Source organism: Notolepis coatsorum (assembly GCF_963971535.1).
Source record: "Notolepis coatsorum genome assembly, chromosome: 8".
NCBI classification, from domain to species: Eukaryota; Metazoa; Chordata; class Actinopteri; order Aulopiformes; family Paralepididae; genus Notolepis; species Notolepis coatsorum.
Genome location: NC_140172.1, coordinates 79,386,493 through 79,408,285, shown reverse-complemented (window position 1 = coordinate 79,408,285; position 21,793 = coordinate 79,386,493). Strand labels below are relative to the sequence as shown.

The 21,793-nt window shown below is 41.8% G+C and overlaps 1 protein-coding gene across 1 annotated transcript in view; it reads left to right on the top strand.

The window, feature by feature from the left end:
* Window positions 1-16,042: 16,042 nt before the first annotated feature.
* synpo2la (synaptopodin 2-like a) overlaps window positions 16,043-21,793 on the top strand; it is a 74,835-nt gene continuing 69,084 nt past the window's right edge. The window contains exon 1 of the mRNA XM_084320791.1: window positions 16,043-16,169. Coding sequence (XP_084176917.1) covers window positions 16,068-16,169 — 102 coding nt within the window. The 5' untranslated portion in view covers window positions 16,043-16,067. The remainder of the gene's footprint in view (window positions 16,170-21,793) is intronic.

The following is a 21,793-nucleotide window of genomic DNA, read 5'->3' as shown; positions in this document are numbered from 1 at the left end:
ACGTTAGATTACTATTTTCGGGGAAAAGTAATCAGATTACAATAACGCGTTACTTAGTAACGCGTTACTGGCATCACTGGTCGTGTGTGTGCTCATGTGTGCTTGTGTGTGGCGAGTTCAGTGTTCAAGGCTCTGATGGCCTGGGGGAAGAAGCTGAGCTGAAGTCTCTCTGTCCTAGTAGCTGGTGTTCGCAGGCCTGACCTCAGCAGCATGAACAGGCTGTTGTTGGGGTGGTGAGGGTCTTTCATTATTCTGCAGGCTCTGGATTTGCACCTCTTGTTGTATAGAACCTGCAGGGGTGGTAGTGCAATAAAATCAAAGTCAAATAAAACTCTGTGGTGACCATGTATCCGTTCGCGAGGAAAGATCTAGTCCCGGCTTTAAAATTCTGATTGCGCAAAACGGGCAGGATTGTAAATGGAGAACTTTTCATTCCTAAATCTACACCAATAGATCTTTAGCCCAGAGTGAAAATTGTGTAGTCCGCCGAGGTGGGAACGAGAATCATTTTCTAGCCACTTCTCAGCCTTTACCGTACGGCCTAAAAGTCAGGCTTAAAGCTAGGACTGCTGCCTACAACTCTGAGGACCTGGACCAGACCACGTGAGCGGATCGGCGCGGCCGAGAAATCCGCTCTTCGCTCTTTAAAGCTTGGTCCGCTCCGCTAATCACTCATGTTGACCCCGCCCCCAAGTCGCTCTCCGCTCGCTCCCCGCTCACCTTGAATCGAGCGCTCCCCGCTCCCCGCGCCAGATCGCTCGGCAGTTTTTTTTCTTCTTTTTTTGGAGCATGGTGTAAATGAGCTCAAACTACAACAGTCTACACCCCCTGGGCCCCTTAACAATTGTTTGTATTGAGCCGCATTGTAATTGTAGCCATTCTGCAATGTTAAATAACGTTGTTTATCCATTCACTATCTCTATTAAGCGATGATAGGCTAGCCGAGCCACAATGCTATGGTCGCTGCCATTAACGTTAGCATGTAAGCTAACGTCAACAACAATGGCGTCGATATACTTTTTCTAACTGGAGTGAGTGTGGGCGTCTCTACAGTGACAAAGCCTGAACGAACAGCCTATCACAGGTTCACCCTTCTCATTGGTTGAAAATGGCCTTCATGTTTGTACATCGCCATCTGTTGCTTTGGCATTGTACTGCATGTATATATTACATCAGTGTTAAACCACTGTGAGCGGCCTGGAGTGGATTGGAGCGGAGGAGAACTCTCGCTCCGGACGTCGCGCCGACTCATTTTAAAACCCACTCCTCGCTCACGTCAAAACCGGCCGCTCCGCGCCTCGCGCCGCTCACGCTCCGATCCGCTCACATGCACTGACCTGGACGAATACAAGAAGTCCAGGTACCAGCTCCAGAAGGCAATGAAGGACGCAAAGAGGCAATACAGGGACAAGGTGGAGTCAAACTACCATGGCTCTAACACTACAGGGACACGGTAGAGTCAAACTACCATGGCTCTAACACTACAGGGACAAGGTGGAGTCAAACTACCATGGCTCTAACACTACAGGGACAAGGTAGAGTCAAACTACCATGGCTCTAACACTACAGGGACAAGGTAGAGTCAAAGTACCATGGCTCTAACACTACAGGGACAAGGTGGAGTCAAAGTACCATGGCTCTAACACTACAGGGACAAGGTAGAGTCAAACTACCATGACTCTAACACTACAGGGACAAGGTAGAGTCAAAGTACCATGGCTCTAACACTACAGGGACAAGGTAGAGTCAAACTACCATGGCTCTAGCAACAATCGACGTTGTATTGGAGGGGGAAGGCCAGCATACCAGGCTGCAGAAACAAATTAGTGGGGGGGCATAAAATTTTCTCGGGGGGGCACAATGGTTTTTCAACACAGGTTCCCTTTTATACGTTTCAGCTGGGACAACGGCGCTGTGGCTTGCTTGGCGCTGCCCACAGTGCTGAACTAAACAGCAGAGAGGCAATTGAAAACTAAAATGTTCTTAAGAACATTCACGTATACAAAAACAGACTGAACGGATATATATAACAGACCTGCTGGGGCAGGGGACTGAGAGCAGGGGACACAGACAGGCTGGATAAGAAGGTCAGGAAGACCAGTAGCGTGGTTGGGGTGTAGCTGGACGCCCTAGCGAGGGTGGCGGAGAGGAGGAGCCTTGCTAAGCTCCAGGCCATCAGGGAAAACCCCTCCCACCCACTATACACAGACTTGGCTGACAGGAGGAGCATGTATTGTTATAGGCTCACACAACCTAAATGCAGCACTGAACGGCACAGGAAGTCCTTCATTCCGACAGCCATCAGACTATACAATGCATCACTGTGCCTCACTGCATCACTGAGCACAGAGTGACAGTTACCAACTTCCTGGACTCTTACTTTTTAAACAGCACTGTGCAATATTACACCTACTGTAGACTTCAGTATATGTTTACTGTATTTATTTACTGTATCTTTTATTCTATGTTTATTCTATTTCATTTTATTCTATTCTTATGCCATTTGTTTTGTTATTCTTATTCGTGACTTGTTCTGTCTAAATGTTTAATGTTGAGTGATTTGGAGTGTCAAATTTCCCTCAGGATAATACATTTCTATTATATTCTATTCTATATCTTTGAAAAGTCTCCATTTATTCAACACTTCTGAATTCACTGACAAACTGAACTGAGCTGACAAAAATAAGGTGCATAAAAAAGCAAACTAAATTCCTCCACAGGCTACTCACCATCATTAGTAGAGCGGCAAGCGCCGTTTGGGGACAGAGTGAAATCTTCTTAAAACACTGCCCCTCCACTCATTCCTGAACTTTTTTGTTAAGTCCTTCTCAAATGCCAACTGAATTAAATTGGCCTTGCGTCGATGAAGCATACTAAGGCGATGTTCTGTAAAGACGCTCTTGAGGGTAGAAAACTAATTCTCACAGAGTGCCGTGCTAGCTTCAGTAGTGTTGTTGTTGACATCAGTGCCCACTAGGGCTGTCCCCGACTAAGCATTTGGATAGTCGACTTTGATTGACAAAAAAAAATAAAAAAAAATATGTTTATTTATTTATTTATTTTTTACCAGGGTGGGCACAGCTGACTCAGTGGGCGGGCCAGGCCCCCCAATGCCCGCCCATGGCGCCGGGTCTGAAGGCCAGGCGGATGTCCACCACAATTAGCATACAAGAGTAAAATTAGCTCAGGCCGGCAGAGTAGATGGCAAGATACTAAACCTTTTTGTTGTGGAATTTACAACCGGATTTCGCATGATATGACTACCTCCATGTACATGATAAAACATGACTACCTCCATGTACATTAATACACATGACTACCTCCATGTACATTAATACACATGACCGTTTATAAATCAAAAAGACGCTGAAAAACTGATCCATGCCTTTATCACAAGCCGACTTGACTACTGTAATGCACTCCTCACTGGCCTCCCAAAATAAAACACAGAACGACTCCAACTCATTCAAAACTCGGCAGCTAGGCTACTAACTAGAACCAAGAGACCACATCAGTCCTGTATTAGCTAACCTACACCCTCCGGGGGTCCTACTAATCACCCCAAAGTACCAGAAAATACCAGAAAATACCAGAAACTACCCCAAAATACCCCAAAGTATACCCCAAAATACCAGAAACTACCCCAAAATACCCCAAAGTATACCCCAAAATACCAGAAACTACCCCAAAATACCCCAAAATACCAGAAAATACCAGAAACTACCCCAAAATACCCCAAAGTATACCCCAAAATACCAGAAACTACCCCAAAATACCAGAAAATACCAGAAAATACCAGAAACTACCCCAAAATACCAGAAACTACCCCAAAATACCGCAAAATACCAGAAAATACCAGAAAATACCAGGAAATACCCCAAAATACCCCAAAGTATACCCCAAAATACCAGAAACTTCCCCAAAATACCCCAAAATACCCCAAAGTATACCCCAAAATACCAGAAACTACCCCAAAATACCCCAAAATACCAGAAACGACCCCAAAATACCCCAAAGTATACCCCAAAATACCAGAAACTACCCCAAAATACCAGAAAATACCAGAAAATACCAGAAACTACCCCAAAATACCCCAAAGTATACCCCAAAATACCAGAAACTACCCCAAAATACCCCAAAATACCAGAAAATACCAGGAACTACCAGAAACGACCCCAAAATACCAGAAAATACCAGAAAATACCAGAAACTACCCCAAAATACCCCAAAGTATACCCCAAAATACGAGAAACTACCCCAAAATACCCTAAAATACCCCAAAGTATACCCCAAAGTACCAGAAAATACCAGAAAATACCCCAAAATACCCCAAAGTACCCCAAAATACCCCAAAGTATACCCCAAAGTACCAGAAAATACCCCAAAGTACCAGAAAATACCAGAAAATACCCCAAAATACCCCAAAGTACCCCAAATAGTGTGTAATAGTGTAATAGTGTAATAGAAGTAATAGTGTGTAATAGTGTAATAGTGTGTAATAGTGTAATAGTGTGATAGTGTGTAATAGTGTAATAGTGTGTAATAGTGTGTAATAGTGTAATAGTGTAATAGTGTGTAATAGTGTAATAGTGTGTAATTGTGTAATAGTGTAATAGTGTGTAATAGTGTAATAGAGTGTAATAGTGTGTAAAGTGTAATAGTGTGCTAGTGTAATAGTGTACTAGTGTGTAATAGTGTAATAGTGTGTAATAGTGTAATAGTGTGTAATAGTGTAATAGTGTGTAATAGTGTAATAGTGTAATTTTGTGTAATAGTGTGTAATAGTGTAATAGTGTAATAGTGTGTAATAGTGTAATAGTGTGTAATAGTGTAATAGTGTAATAGTGTGTAATAGTGTAATAGTGTAATAGTGTGTAATAGTGTAATAGTGTGTAATAGTGTGTAATAGTGTAATAGTGTGCTAGTGTAATAGTGTAATAGTGTGTAATAGTGTAATAGTGTGATAGTAGTAATAGTGTGTAATAGTGTAATAGTGTAATAGTAGTAATGTGTAATAGTGTAATAGTGTGTAATAGTGTAATAGTGTAATAGTGTGATAGTGTGTAATAGTGTAATAGTGTGTAATAGTGTAATAGTGTGTAATAGTGTAATAGTGTAATAGTGTGTAATAGTGTAATAGTGTAAAAGTGTGCAATAGTGTAATAGTGTAATAGTGTGTAATAGTGTAATAGTGTGTAAAAGTGTAATAGTGTGCTAGTGTATTAGTGTAATAGTGTGTAATAGTGTAATAGTGTGTAATAGTGTGTAATAGTGTGTAATAGTGTGTAAAAGTGTAATAGTGTGCTAGTGTAATAGTGTAATAGTGTGTAATAGTGTGTAATCGTGTAATAGTGTGTAATAGTGTGTAATAGTGTAATAGTGTGCTAGTGTAATAGTGTAATAGTGTGTAATAGTGTAATACATTTACATTTACATTTAGTCATTTAGCTGACGCTTTTATCCAAAGCGACTTACAAGTTCTGTGCGACAAGACAGCAAGAAGGGTATAACTCTATTAGCTGAGTAACAATGTTCATCAAAGTGTTGCGTGTTACAGTGTAGGTTAGTTTATTAGGACAAGTGCATGACATTAAGGTTAGTCGGGGTTAGATTTTTTTTTTTTTTTTTTTTTTTTTTTTTATCATTTCAGATAATGGTTGAAGAAGTGAGTCTTTAGTCGACGGCGAAAGATTGGACGGGATTCGGCTGTCCTAACTGGGATGGGTAGTTCATTCCACCATTGTGGGGCAAGGACTGAGAATAGGCGGCTTCTCTTTGATGACCCTCCGGGAGCTTGGATAGGAGTAGATCTGAGGGGGCCAGAAGATGCAGAGCGTAGGGGTCTTGAGGGTGTGTAGTTAGAGACCATTGACCGGAGGTAGGCGGGAGCGGTTCCCTTTGCCGCACGGTATGCTAGGTCGAGGGCCTTGAAGCGGATACGTGCAGCAATGGGGAGTCAGTGCAGGTCCCTAAGAAGTGGGGTGACATGGGCCGACTTCGGTAGGTTTGAGATCAGGCGGGCCGCTGCGTTTTGAATGAGTTGAAGAGGCTTGGTGGCAGTGGCCGGGAGGCCAGCTAGCAGTGCGTTGCAGTAGTCGAGGCGGGAGATGACTGTTGATTGGACGAGGAGTTGGGTGGCTTCTTTTGTCAGGAAGGGGCGTATCCTTCTGACGTTGCTCAGGAGGAATCTGCAGGTTCTGGTTGTCGCTGCGATGTGAGCAGAGAAGTTCAGCTGGTCGTCGAGGACAACACCAAGGTTCTTGGCGGTCGGCGACGCGGTCACAGCTGCATTCTCGACTGTGATGGAGAGGTCGGTCAGGGGGGAGGATTTGGCCGGCAGGTGGAGCAATTCTGTTTTGCTTAGGTTCAGTTTGAGGTGGTTGGTCGTCATCCAGGCGGAGATGTCGGACAGACAGGCCGAGATCCGCTCAGAGACGTGGATATCTGAGGGAGGGAAGGAGAGGAAGAGTTGAGTATCATCGGCATAACAATGATATGAGAAGCCATGAGACGTGATAATGTTACCCAGTGATTTAGTGTAGAGGGAGAAGAGAAGGGGTCCTAGGACCGAGCCCTGGGGGACACCCGTCCGGAGGGGGCGGGTGGCCGACAGAGTCCCTCTCCATGACACTTGGTAGGAGCGGTCATTGAGGTATGATGTCAGCCATGTCAGCGCAGATCCAGCCACTCCCATTCCTGCGAGGGCCGCGAGGAGGATCTGATGGTTGACTGTGTCGAAGGCTGCAGATAGATCTAGGAGAATCAGGACAGAGGAGAGGCCTTTCGCTTTTGCTAAGTGAAGTGCCTCTGTGACCGCAATGAGGGCCGTTTCTGTGGAGTGGCCAGTCCGGAAGCCAGACTGATTGGGGTCTAGGAGGTCATTCTGTAAGAGATAAGCAGTAAGTTGGTTGGATACAGCACGTTCAAGTGTTTTAGAAAGGAAGGAGAGAAGAGAGACAGGACGATAGTTGGCTATGACGGTGGGGTTCAGGGTTGGTTTTTTTATGAGGGGCGTGACTCTGGCTTGTTTTAGGGAGGTGGGGACCACCCCCGAGTTGAGTGAGGAGTTGATGGTTGCAGTTAGGAATGGGAGGATGTCCGGTGCTATGGTCTGGAGGAGTGGGGAGGGTAGCTGGTCCAGCTGGCATGTAGTCGGACGGTTCGACGTTACCAGTGTCAGGGTCTCGGCTTCTGTAATGGGAGAGAAAGATGACAGAGTGAAGGATGAGGTTCTCGATTCAGCGTTTGGAATGGGTGGGGGTTGGGAGAAGGAGCTGCGGATGTTCTCCACTTTTTCCTCAAAGAAGATCGCAAAGTCTTCGATCGTAATAGTGTGTAATAGTGTAATAGTGTGTAATAGTGTAATAGTGTGTAATAGTGTAATAGTGTGTAATAGTGTGCGTGTGTGTGTGTGTGCGTGCGTGTGCGTGTGTGTGTGTGTGTGTGTGCGCGTGTGCGTGTGTGTGTGTGTGTGTGTGTGTGTGTGTACGTGTGTGTGTGTGTGCACTAAAAACCAAATTACAAACATCTCAAAACAAACTAGTCAGACTACTGCTTGACCTGACTTTTCCATGTACATTAATACACATGACTACCTCCATGTACATTAATACACATGACCGTTTATAAATCAAAAAGACGCTGAAAAACTGATCCATGCCTTTATCACAAGCCGACTTGACTACTGTAATGCACTCCTCACTGGCCTCCCAAAATAAAACACAGAACGACTCCAACTCATTCAAAACTCGGCAGCTAGGCTACTAACTAGAACCAAGAGACCACATCAGTCCTGTATTAGCTAACCTACACCCTCCGGGGGTCCTACTAATCACCCCAAAGTACCAGAAAATACCAGAAAATACCAGAAACTACCCCAAAATACCCCAAAGTATACCCCAAAATACCAGAAACTACCCCAAAATACCCCAAAGTATACCCCAAAATACCAGAAACTACCCCAAAATACCCCAAAATACCAGAAAATACCAGAAACTACCCCAAAATACCCCAAAGTATACCCCAAAATACCAGAAACTACCCCAAAATACCCCAAAATACCAGAAAATACCAGAAAATACCAGAAACTACCCCAAAATACCCCAAAATACCAGAAACTACCCCAAAATACCCCAAAATACCAGAAAATACCAGAAAATACCAGAAAATACCCCAAAATACCCCAAAGTATACCCCAAAATACCAGAAACTTCCCCAAAATACCCCAAAATACCCCAAAGTATACCCCAAAATACCAGAAACTACCCCAAAATACCCCAAAATACCAGAAACGACCTCAAAATACCCCAAAGTATACCCCAAAATACCAGAAACTACCCCAAAATACCAGAAAATACCAGAAAATACCAGAAAATACCCCAAAGTATACCCCAAAATACCAGAAACTACCCCAAAATACCCCAAAATACCAGAAAATACCAGGAACTACCAGAAACGACCCCAAAATACCAGAAAATACCAGAAAATACCAGAAACTACCCCAAAATACCCCAAAGTATACCCCAAAATACGAGAAACTACCCCAAAATACCCTAAAATACCCCAAAGTATACCCGAAAGTACCAGAAAATACCAGAAAATACCCCAAAATACCCCAAAGTACCCCAAAATACCCCAAAGTATACCCCAAAGTACCAGAAAATACCCCAAAATACCCCAAAGTACCAGAAAATACCAGAAAATACCCCAAAATACCCCAAAGTACCCCAAATAGTGTGTAATAGTGTAATAGTGTAATAGAAGTAATAGTGTGTAATAGTGTAATAGTGTGTAATAGTGTAATAGTGTGATAGTGTGTAATAGTGTAATAGTGTGTAATAGTGTGTAATAGTGTGTAATAGTGTAATAGTGTGTAATAGTGTAATAGTGTGTAATAGTGTAATAGTGTGTAATGGTGTAATAGTGTAATAGTGTGTAATAGTGTAATAGTGTGTAATAGTGTGTAAAGTGTAATAGTGTGCTAGTGTAATAGTGTACTAGTGTGTAATAGTGTAATAGTGTGTAATAGTGTAATAGTGTGTAATAGTGTAATAGTGTGTAATAGTGTAATAGTGTAATTTTGTGTAATAGTGTGTAATAGTGTAATAGTGTAATAGTGTGTAATAGTGTAATAGTGTGTAATAGTGTAATAGTGTAATAGTGTGTAATAGTGTAATAGTGTAATAGTGTGTAATAGTGTAATAGTGTGTAATAGTGTGTAATAGTGTAATAGTGTGCTAGTGTAATAGTGTAATAGTGTGTAATAGTGTAATAGTGTGATAGTAGTAATATTGTGTAATAGTGTAATAGTGTAATAGTAGTAATGTGAAATAGTGTAATAGTGTGTAATAGTGTAATAGTGTAATAGTGTGATAGTGTGTAATAGTGTAATAGTGTGTAATAGTGTAATAGTGTGTAATAGTGTAATAGTGTAATAGTGTGTAATAGTGTAATAGTGTAATAGTGTGCAATAGTGTAATAGTGTAATAGTGTGTAATAGTGTAATAGTGTGTAAAAGTGTAATAGTGTGCTAGTGTATTAGTGTAATAGTGTGTAATAGTGTAATAGTGTGTAATAGTGTGTAATAGTGTGTAAAAGTGTAATAGTGTGCTAGTGTAATAGTGTAATAGTGTGTAATAGTGTGTAATAGTGTGTAATAGTGTAATAGTGTGTATTAGTGTGTAATAGTGTAATAGTGTGCTAGTGTAATAGTGTAATAGTGTGTAATAGTGTAATAGTGTGTAATAGTGTAATAGTGTGTAATAGTGTAATAGTGTGTAATAGTGTGTGTGTGTGTGTGTGTGCATGCGTGTGCGTGTGTGTGTGTGTGTGTGCGTGTGTGTGTGTGTGTGTGTGTGTGTGTGTGTGTGTACGTGTGTGTGTGTGTGTGTGCACTAAAAACCAAATTACAAACATCTCAAAACAAACTAGTCAGACTACTGCTTGACCTGACTCCTAGAACCCACTTCACCCCTGCACACTTTGCCAACCTAGGATGGCTTAGAGTAGACGACAGAGTACAGCAACTTGCAATGGGCCTGGTCTACAAGATACACTACACGACCAAGGTACCCATGTACATGTCAAAATACTTCCCAAAGGTCAGTGAATACCATGATCACAACACCAGAGGAAGCTCCACAAATCATGTAAAACCCAGATTCGGCTCAAACAAGTAACTAAACACGTTTCGCAATTATGCCACAACAATGTGGAACGCCCTACCCAAAGCTGTAAAGGAATGTGAATCACTACCCACCTTCAAAAACACTCTCAAAGAACACCTACGGGAGACTGCAATTAAAAACAGCCCCACCCAACCCACCTCACCTACCCAACCTCCTCCAATGTACAGTTTCTATGTCAAATGTATGTCAGTATTCCAATGTACAGTGTCCCCCCCCCACCTCCAATGTACAGCCCCACCCCACCTACCCAACCTCCCCCAATGCACAGTTTCTATGTCAAATGTATATACACTCTTTTTCTGGATTTTTTTAGTATCACAAACAGTACTGTATTTGAAAATCTGGTATGTCATAAATGTATAGATGTAGCAGTACTGTCTATCTGTATGTCGTGTGTGTCATATGATGAATTGAAAATGGGGGACCCTGATGGAAACAAGACGAAAGTCTTTCTCAGGTCTGCATCCTCTTAACAATTGTATGTATTGAGCTGTACTGTACTGTACCCATTCTGCAATCTGTTAATAAACTTTTCAATCAATCAATCAATCAATCAATGTGTCTGGGTCTCTAGCACTCATGATGGATTCCAACTTGTATGGCATCTTGATGGAGGAGCTGTGGAACAAGGGAAACCAACCAGGGGGGGAGAGAGAGGGGGAGAGAGAGGGGGAGAGAGAGAGAGAGAGAGAGAGAGAGAGAGAGAGAGAGAGAGAGAGAGAGAGAGAGAGAGAGAGAGAGAGAGAGAGAGAGAGAGAGAGAGAGAGAGGGGAGATGGAGAGAGAGAAGGGGGATAGAGGGAGATGGAGAGAGAGAGAGAGAGAGAGGGGGGGAGATGGAGAGAGAGAAGGGGGATAGAGGGAGATGGAGAGAGAGGTATTTTGGGGTAGTTTCTGGTATTTTGGGGTATACTTTGGGGTATTTTGTGGTAGTTTTTGGTAGTTTCTGGTATTTTCTGGTATTTTGGGATATTTTGGGGTAGTTTCTGGTATTTTGGGGTATACTTTGGGGTATTTTGGGGTAGTTTCTGGTATTTTGGGGTATACTTTGGGTATTTTGGGGTAGTTTCTGGTATTTTCTGGTATTTTCTGGTATGTTGGGGTATTTTGGGGTAGTTTCTGGTATTTTGGGGTATACTTTGGGGTATTTTGGGGTAGTTTCTGGTATTTTCTGGTATATTTTCTGGTAGGGTATTTTCAAGTTCAAGTTCTTTAATAGTTGTCATACAGAAGTACAGAATACTTTCATACAAAATGCTTCTTACTGTTACGCTCCAGAGACTGTGCTAGACAAGATAGTATCAAATAACATAATAACATAATATAGCATGAATTTAGAAGAAGAAAATGAGGTCACAGTGTTCGGTATAGACATATGTACAATGTTCTGAGTTACCATATAATATACAATACACAATACTATGCAGTGTACTAATGTACAGTACTATCTAGTGCAAAGCAGAAATGGGATGAGGTACAATTTTAGGTACAATTTACAGTAAGGTGTACGAGTTGTAGTGCAATCCTTCATCCATAAATATAAAGTGTGGGGAGTGGGTGCTACAGTGTGTTTGTTTAAAGTGGGTGTGTGCTATAAGTGTGTGGAGTGGGTGCTACAGTGTGTTTGTTTAAAGTGAGTGTGTGCGTGTGGATGTGTGTGCTATGTGCGTTTGGTGGTTGTTGTTGTGTAGTGTTCATTCATTGTTCGTTTAGCAGCCTGATGGCCTGGGGATAGAAGCTTCTTCTGAGTCTTTCTGTGCTCGCCTTGAGACTCCTGTATCGCTTGCCTGACCGCAGCAGTTCAAAGAGGCAGTTGTTCGGGTGACTGGAGTCTTTAATGATTCTCTTAGCCTTGCCCTTGCAACGCTTGTAGTAAATGTTCTGGAGGGTGGGGAGCCCCCCTCCAATTGTGCGTTCGGCTGAACGTGTCACTCTTTGTAGTCTGCTTTGGTCTTGTGCAGTGCTATTCCCAAACCAGGAGGTGATGTTGCCGGTCAAGATGCTCTCTATTGTACATGAGTAGAAGTTCTTAAGGATCTTCTGGCTGACTTGGAACTTCCTTAGGCGCCTGAGGAAGTAGAGGCGTTGTCGTGCCTTCTTCACAACACTGTTAATGTGTGTGGTCCATGTCAAGTCCTCGGATATGTAGGCTCCGAGGTACTTAAAGCTGTTGACTCTCTCAACCGGTGCCCCGTCGATGCTGAGGGGGCTGTAGTCCTTGGGGTAGTTTCTGGTATTTTGGGGTATTTTCTGGTATTTTGGGGTATTTTGGGGTAGTTTCTGGTATTTTGGGGTATACTTTGGGGTATTTTGGGGTAGTTTCTAGTATTTTCTGGTATTTTGGGATATTTTGGGGTAGTTTCTGGTATTTTGGGGTATACTTTGGGGTATTTTGGGGTATTTTGGGGTAGTTTCTGGTATTTTGGGGTATACTTTGGGGTATTTTGGGGTAGTTTCTGGTATTTTCTGGTATTTTCTGGTATGTTGGGGGTATTTTGGGGTAGTTTCTGGTATTTTGGGGTATACTTTGGGGTATTTTGGGGTAGTTTCTGGTAGTTTCTGGTATTTTCTGGTATTTGGGGATATTTTGGGGTAGTTTCTGGTATTTTGGGGTATACTTTGGGGTATTTTGGGGTATTTTCTGGTATTTTCTGGTATTTTCTGGTATTTTGGGGTATTTTGGGGTAGTTTCTGGTATTTTGGGGTATACTTTGGGGTATTTTGGGGTAGTTTCTGGTATTTTGGGGTATACTTTGGGGTATTTTGGGGTAGTTTCTGGTATTTTCTGGTATTTTCTGGTACTTTGGGGTGATTAGTAGGACCCCCTTCGGGTAACATTTAGAATTGATTTCAAGGTCCTCCTCCTTATATACAAAGCACTAAATGGAACAGGACCAAGCTACATTGCAAATTCTCTAGTCAACTATGTGCCTCATAGAACATTGCGATCATCTACTACTGGTCTAATGAAGGTTCCAAGCCACAGTCTAAGGAAAATCGGGGATGCAACCTTTGCAAACTATGCACCAAAGTTATGGAACACACTACCTATGGACATTAGGGAAGCTATATCAAATCAAGCTCAACTTCTTTCATGCAACAGTTGAGTCTGTCCTTTTGTATGGCAGTGAATGCTGGACCTTGAAGCCCACCCTGCAGAAGTCCCTGGATGGGTGCTACACCAGAATGATGCGTGTGGTGCTCAACATCAACAGGGATGAGCATGTCACTAATGCAAACTTGTATGGGGGGGTGCTAAAGGTGAGCGATAAAGTGGCAGTCAGGAGAATGAGGCTGGCAGGTCACTGCCAGAGACACCATGAGATGCCAACCAGCAAACTTGTACTGTGGGAACCAACACACGGGCATCGATCACGAGGACGTCCCACGTTAACCTATGTGGACGTACTCAGGAGGGATGTGGGAACAGAAAGCACCGGCGAGCTAGCCAGATGCATGGAGGATCGGGATGACTGGAAGCACCGATGGAGGGCCCGTCCGAGGACGACCTAGATAGATATCTCTTAATATTTAAAAAAAGAAAAAAAAAGCTAAAAACGTACCTCTTCACCATAGCCTTTTAATACACTCCGCTGTACTGTAGCACTATTTTACTCTGTCCATTCTATTGCATAATTTTACTATCTATTCTATTCTACTATTCTATTATTGCACTGTATTATTTTACTCTGTCTATTGCTTTTTATTACAGGTTCAAAACTGTCAGGTTTTTATTGCACTGGGCTACAGTTTTCTGTCTATTGTTTATTACAGGTTCAAAACTGTCGGTATTGAACTGTGTGTGTATCAAGCAGAAGAGACTGTCATGAGCAGGAGACTACTGTCTGATACGGCTTGCCTTAAAATGTGCATTTGTGGTGTCAGGCTACGGGAGACTGTCATGAGCAGGGGAGACTGCCAGCTTTAATACTGTCTGATATGGCTTGCCTTAAAATGTGCATTGTGGTGTCAGGCATAAGAGAAGACTGTCATGTTTTGAACTATGGATACCGAACAAAGGTTTGGGATGGCTTTGAACTGTTGAAACAGTAATTCAGAACAGTTTTACCATTGTATGACTTTGAACTGTTGAACAGTAATCCAGAACTATTTTATTGCACTGTAAAATATATATATATATTTTATCTATTCTATTCTACAATTATATTGCACTGCACTATTGCACTATTTTACTCTGTCTATTTTATCTTGCTCCTTTTATTATTGTCTAACTGAATCAAACTATAAACTAGGTGTCCTGTTGGGATGTTACTGTAGATCCTAATGTGAAAAACTGTGATTTTATATGTCTGCACTTTATGTGCTCATTTTATGCCTGTCTTTGTTCTGTTGTGAAGCACTTTGAGCTGCAGTTTCTGTATGAAAGGTGCTATACAAATAAAGTTTATTATTATTATTATTATTATTATTATTATTATTATTATTATTATTATTATTATTATTATTATTATTATTATTATTATTATTATTATTATTATTATTATTATTATTATTATTATTATTAGTATTATTATTATTATTATTATTATTATTATTATTATTATTATTATTATTATTATTATTATTATTATTATTATTATTATTATTATTATTATTATTATTATTATTATTATTATTATTATTATTATTATTATTATTATTATTATTATTATTATTATTATTATTATTATTATTATTATTATTATTATTATTATTATTATATTACATCCATGTACATGATAAAAACATTACTACCTTCATGTACATTAATACACATGACTACCTCCATGTACTACATGATAAAAACATGACTACCTCTGTGTACATGATAACAACATGACTACCTCTATGTACATGATAAAACATGACTACCTCTGTGTACATGATAAAAACATGACTACCTCCATGTACATGATAAAAACATGACTACCTCCATGTACGACAATATATTTTTATTTTCATAATCACATAATATTGCATTAACACCCTCACATCTTGACATAAATCCAACAGCTTTGATGAACTGGTGTTGGACATACTTTAGCAAATTAGTTTTGGACCATCAAGTCATTGTATGTCTTAGCAGTGCCAGTGACCCATGAGGAATGGACCATATGACCCCTCTATATATCTGTGGCCAGGTGTATAGCAGGGCAGGATGGTTCAGATTCTAGCTTTTCTCTCTCAGTGATGAGCACAGCAGTGGAGAGGTGCTTGTCCTATTTTTGGAGGGGCTATCAACAACCCCATGCTAGAGCTCTGAGTGACAGGACAAGTGTTACCCATTTGGACCCTCCTTCTTACTCTCTCAGGCCAGCATTCCTGGGTGAGGCTCCACCATCACTCTCTCCACCCTTATCAATTCTGGCCACTAGGTGTGGATACGTGTGTGTGTGTGTGTGTGTGTGTGTGTGTGTGTGTGTGTGTGTGTGTGTGTGTGTGTGTGTGTGTGTGTGTGTGTGTGTGTGTGTGTGTGTGTGTGTGTGTGTGTGTGTGTGTGTGTGTGTGTGTGTGTGTGTGTGTGTGTGTAGGTGTGTGTGTGCGTGTGTGTGTGTGTGTGTGTGTGTGTGTGTGTGTGTGTGTGTGTGTGTGTGTGTGTGTGTGTGTGTGTGTGTGTGCGCGTGCGTGTGTGTCCAGGCATGAGCGGTGGCCTACGTACTAGAGAGAGAGAGAGAGAGAGAGAGTCAGTGATAGTGCCTGAACAGTTTTGCAGAGTAGGACACAGCTCTCTGAGGGGGCCCTGACCACGAATGATGGAGCTGTCACACTGAGGGCCCCCCCAGACTTTTTTTGGGGGTAAAACAGCGCAGAGGAACTAAAAGCAACGTATGAAAACACGGCAAACTAAAATTTAAAACAGCAGAAAAATTATTTGGCAACAATGGTAGCGGAGGAGGTGATCGTTACATTGTCCGGTGGAGCGCCATGGGGCTTTCGACTGCAGGGAGGCGCGGAGCATCAGAAACCACTGCAGGTGGCTAAGGTAAGGGCTTACACTCTGGCTAAGGTAAGGGCTTCAACTCTAAAAGGAAGGATAGACAAAGATTTGTTCAGTGCATGTTTGGTGTCAAATGGTTTCAGGGAAGTAATGGCTAAGTATAAAGGTAATAAAGGTACAGAAATAACTGAAACATCAGCAGAGAACTAACACTTCAGCAGAAATATATTTTAGGTCGGGATTTAAGGAGCTGTGAATGAAGTCATAATGGAATATTGGCTGCTATGATGGCTTGGTTCGGGGCCTGAACGTGAGTCATCATCTTGTTCTAGAAGGGTCCTCATTCAGAGACGCACTGATGATTGATTGGGTGAACTTTAAACTTCAAGTTCAGCTGGGATTTATGGGGCAACCATGTCACGCCCCCTTCCATTTAGCGTTTCTTCTCTAATAATTTCTGCCCATCTGAATTTAATATTAAGACAGACGGTATAACAAATAACCAATGGTGCACATCTAGGCTGTTGTTTTTTCAAGTTCTGTTAATTTAGTGTTTTTGATAATTTTGCGAATGGGTAAGTGCGAACAACCCTGACTGCATCGTGGCACAGATGTTTGCCAGATTAGTCAGTCGTTTTTCTGAGAAGCTCAATGACACTTTACTCATGTGATGATATCTGGTTCTGCATGTTTCCAAGACAAGAACAAGAAGCTGAAACTCCATGCTACGCTTGTCCCAGTTCAAGCTGCCAACTATTTCATAACAATAGAACCTGGCTAACATCTGACTACAACATACTCCAGTCCTGTCAGCCACAGAAATAACAACTGATACCATACAGCAGACTGCTAAATGTAATGGAGATCACAATTATAACCTGGTTCCAACTGTGGTGTGGGTCCAACTTGGGCCAAATGGCATTGGAGATATTGATGTACTTCACTCAACACTCGGACTGTAACAGACAGTTATTAACCCAGATCTTCTACATAAAGAGAATCCATGCAGCCAAATACACATATTTGAAAGGTTTCATGCCATTTTCCATCGTCGCACATTTTGATAAAACTTGAATTACCAAAAATTCACGATAAGTAAAAAATAAATTATAAAACGTATTCTGTAAACTAATCCTTTTAATAATATTCCATTATCAGCTATTTGTTTTTGACAGGTCAATATCTCGTTTTGGAATGAGAAACGTAATGTATACTTTTAATCTATGTTAGGTGTCAAAAAGGGTGTCATTACTCTCATCTCCCACTCACTGATTTGAATCTCACTCTTTATGTGGGGAAACCAAAATGGGTGTCAGTTAAAGGAGAGTCTACTTCAGAGGAGAAATACTGTATTTAGGTTTATAGGGTCTGGTGTAAGGGTTGTGGTCTGTTGTTAGGGTTATGGTATGGTGTTAGGGTTATGGTCTGGTGTTAGGGTTTGGTGTTAGTGTTATGGTATGGTGTTAGGGTTAGGGTTATGGTCTGGTGTTATGGTCTGGTGTTATGGTTATGGTCTGGTGTTAGGGTTATGGTCTGGTGTTAGGGTTATGGTCTGGTGTTAGGGTTATGGTCTGGTGTTAGGCTTATGGTCTGGTGTTATGCTTAGGGTCTATGTCAGGGTTAGGTTTGTGGCATCTCCACTCTCCTACACAGAGGGTTGGACAAGATCTAACCTCAGACATGAAGCTCTGTCTAGGAGACTTGGATATCTCCTCTACTCATGGGTGGGGCTTAATATTTTGGGTCATTGTACTTGGTTCTACTGTGTCATTGTATGATGAGTTTCATCAATCTCAACACAGTATTTGAGAGGATTACTTGGATTCTGAGCTTCTGGCAACATTGAACCTCTGTATTTGCAGTCTATATGCACTTATTTGGTCAATCCTGAACAGTGTATCTTAAACTTGGTGTTAGACACATGTTACACAGGGCATTTTCCTTCAATCTATTAACCATTTTAATATAGATCTTGTCCCTGGATAGGATATTTTAGTTTTTAGTTCACACACGTATGCACTTACCTGTACACATTTACTGTGTGTTGACTGAGCGAAATAGCTTTTCCAGAGGGCTATTCCTGGATGAGGAGTGACTGGTCATGGGTTCAGCTAAGGTGTACGTTACAGCTCAGCTAAAGACTGGGCCTCATATATGCTATTTCTGTGTATCGGTATACGTGATATCCTGTGTTTCAAAGGGACACTGAGAAATTCCACATATTCACATGTTAAAGAAAACGCCAATGGGAAATGTGCTTACCTTCTTCAGACAAAAAGATAGATACCAATTTCATCTGGCTACAAGCTAGCATAGCTTAGCACAAATGAATGGACGCAGATGCGGACCAGCTAGCCTAGTGGTTGGCCAAGAACACCTCTCCCGGAGTTCTAAGTTAGTCTAGTGGTCTGTAGTCGCTTCCATGCATTTGTGCTAAGCTAGGCTAGCTTGCATGTAGTCTTTATAACTTTTACTATGAATTATCAATAGTTTATACACCTAGCTAGCTATATGTTGTACTCCTGTATACTGATACTATAGCTTCTGTGTTGTGGATAGTAGTACTGTAGTTGCCCCTCCAGTAATTATGATAATGCAACAGGGAGGTGACTCTCGCAGAATGTGGTTAGTGTTTTGTACACAGGATGGCCATGGGACACATTAACGCATACAGACAGCTGTGTCTGTCTGACCACAGGGCCTTAACTACTGAGAGAAGGCATGTCAGGTCTCACGCTACATGCCATGTCACAGGTGGATGAGTTATAGGGGCATGCGCGCTTTATTGATATGCTGGTGTGTTAAGGGCTAGACTGTGCATGTGGGCAGGCCCGGACTGGCCATCGGGAGCACCGGGAGTTTTCCCGGTGGCCTGGCCTGCACAGATAAAAAAAAAATAATAATAATTAAAAAAAACATTATAATTTTTTTATTTTTTTATAATTTTTTTTTTTTTGCCAGGCCATTGTTTCTAGTTGTGGCGGTGGGGCGGCGCGATAGTTAGATAACCTAGGTGGGTGGGGAACAACCAGGATTTCACTGTCTGCGACAGAGTTGGAGAACTATCTGACTCTCTCCCTCGGATCACACACACACAATGGAGCCGTGCTGCCGCTTGTGATTGGTGGAGGCGGGACCAGGCGATACAACTGATTGACAGTGGAGGCGGCGAATGGAATGGCAGATGGCACTCTGCAGAATACTGTAACAGCCAGGCAGTGAGCCAGGTAGTTTTGTAATAATGAAAGGTCTGTTATTTAATGTTTGTGTAAGGGCTATTTTAACTGTTGATGGGTAGTGCATCAGTAAAGTGAATATGGTATTGTGCTCTTGCTCTGTTTGAATAGGTGGAGAGAGTGGTTAACTGTATTATAATAGTAAATAGACAAATATGTTGTGCTCTTGCTTTTTTTTTTTTGAAGGTGGAGAGAGTAGCATTGCTAGTGCCACAACAGTTTTATTTGAGGTTCATAACAGTACATTGTACTAAGCAATTGTTGGCTCATTAGTTTGTGATTCACATGCACTAAAATTCACCAGAATGCAGGAAATTAAGTCTTTGTAACAAAAAAAATCCTGGTGGGGGACCCCCAGACCCCCCGCTTAAAAAGTGGCCTGACTGGGGCTATTTCGCGCTATATCTCCCGGTATGAATTATTTCCCCAGTCCGGCCCTGCATGTGGGGAAAAGAGGGAGAGGTGTGTGCATGTGAACACAATGATATTGTCATGTGTCTGTGTTGGTGTTGTTTACTGTGAAAAAAGAAAAGAAAATACATACACTGTATTGCTGCAACAATTACCAATGTGTTTTACACAAATGGCTCAATAAAGGAATCTGAATCTGAATCTGAAAACACAATTATACTGTAACCATGGGTTTAAAACACAAGGATACTGTAACACTGGGTTTAAAACACAATGATACTGTAACACTGGGTTTAAAACACTAATTCTACTATAACAATGGGTTTAAAACACAAGGATATTGTAACCATGGGTTTAAAACACAATGATACTGTAACACTGGGTTTAAAACACATACCATTACATTACCCACACACGGACCACAAGACGACATCAACAATGCCACCCCCTCCCCCACAGCAGCACCAGACACAGACGGACAACAATACCTCAAACCTGAAGACATCAACACAATAACAAAAGCAACTGGTCTAAACATTTTCCATCTAAACACAAACAGCCTGTGACCAAAATTGGCTGAAATCAGACAATTATTCATCAATAGTGAGACAGATATTTTATGCTTCTCTGAAACAAAACTTGATACATCTGTTATGAACCCAGAGATTGAAATCGAAAACTATTCAATAGTCAGGAAGGATAGGAACCAGTATGGAGGTGGTGTCTGCATGTATATTCATAAAGACACCAAATTCATCAACCGTACTGACCTTAACCATGATGACATTGAAACAGTTTGGGTTGAAATCTTATTTGAAAGGGTGAAATCCATACTAGTAGGCACAATCTATAGACCACCAGAGCAGAGTGGTTTCTATGACACACTGGATGGGTGTTTATCTGGGGTGGAAGGTGTAGAAAAGATTGTTATCAGGGACTGGAACACGGATATGCTACGTAAAGAAGCACCCGTCTTCAAGGCCTTTGGTAGGTTTTGTGATCTGCACGGTTTCAGCCAGCTAATCACTCAACCCACAAGAGTATGTGATTCAACACAAACTATCATTGATCTAATTCTGACCTCTGACAAGTCCATGATCTCCAACAAAGGGGTGATAGCAAGCGGGTTAAGTGATCATTACATGATATTATGTACCCGCAAAAAGCTAAAACAAAAGGCTGACTGTCACAAAAAAGTCACAGCTATGGGGACCTCAAAACCTACTCTAGAGAGGCCTTTAACCTAGAACTGTAGAGCATGGACTGGTCAGATGAGCTCAGTGGTACACTAGTTGAAGAAACATGGCTTGGATTCAAAACCAAATTCACAACAATACTTAACAACATGGCACCCCTAAGAACCACCAGAGTTAAAAACCACGCTGAGCCATGAATGCACACTGAAATACTGACCGCAATGAAAACCAGAGACAAAAAATGCTCGGAACTTCATAAAAGTCAGACAAAGCTTACCAAAAGCTCAAACAGTGCCCACGTGGTTGAACAAAAAATTCAAAGAAACAGACTAAGAAATGACGTAAACACCATTGTTGACAGAGCCTGGCTATGGGGCAACAATAATGTGGTCAAGAGGCATGGTTTCTACCTTCAGCCATTAATCAGCGTGGTTTATTATTTGCATGGTAAGGCAGCAGTACATGAGTTCTCCTCTCCGTGAGAGGCAGGTGGGAAAGAGGTAGAGAGGGAGGAGACATCTCCTTAAATACTCTCCACCTGGTCAGGCCATGTGAGCGGATCGGAGCGTGAGCGGCACGGGGCGCGGAGCGGGCGGTTTTGACGTGAGCGAGGAGTGGGTTTTAAAATGGGTCGGCGCGACGTCCGGAGCGAGAGTTCTCCTCCGCTCCAATCCACTCCAGGTCGCTCACAGTGGTTTAACACTGTTGATGTAATATACATGCAGTACAATGCCAAAGCAACAGATGGCGATGTACAAACATGAAGGCCATTTTCAACCAATGAGAAGGGTGAACCTGTGATATCCGGTTCAGGCTTTGTCACTGT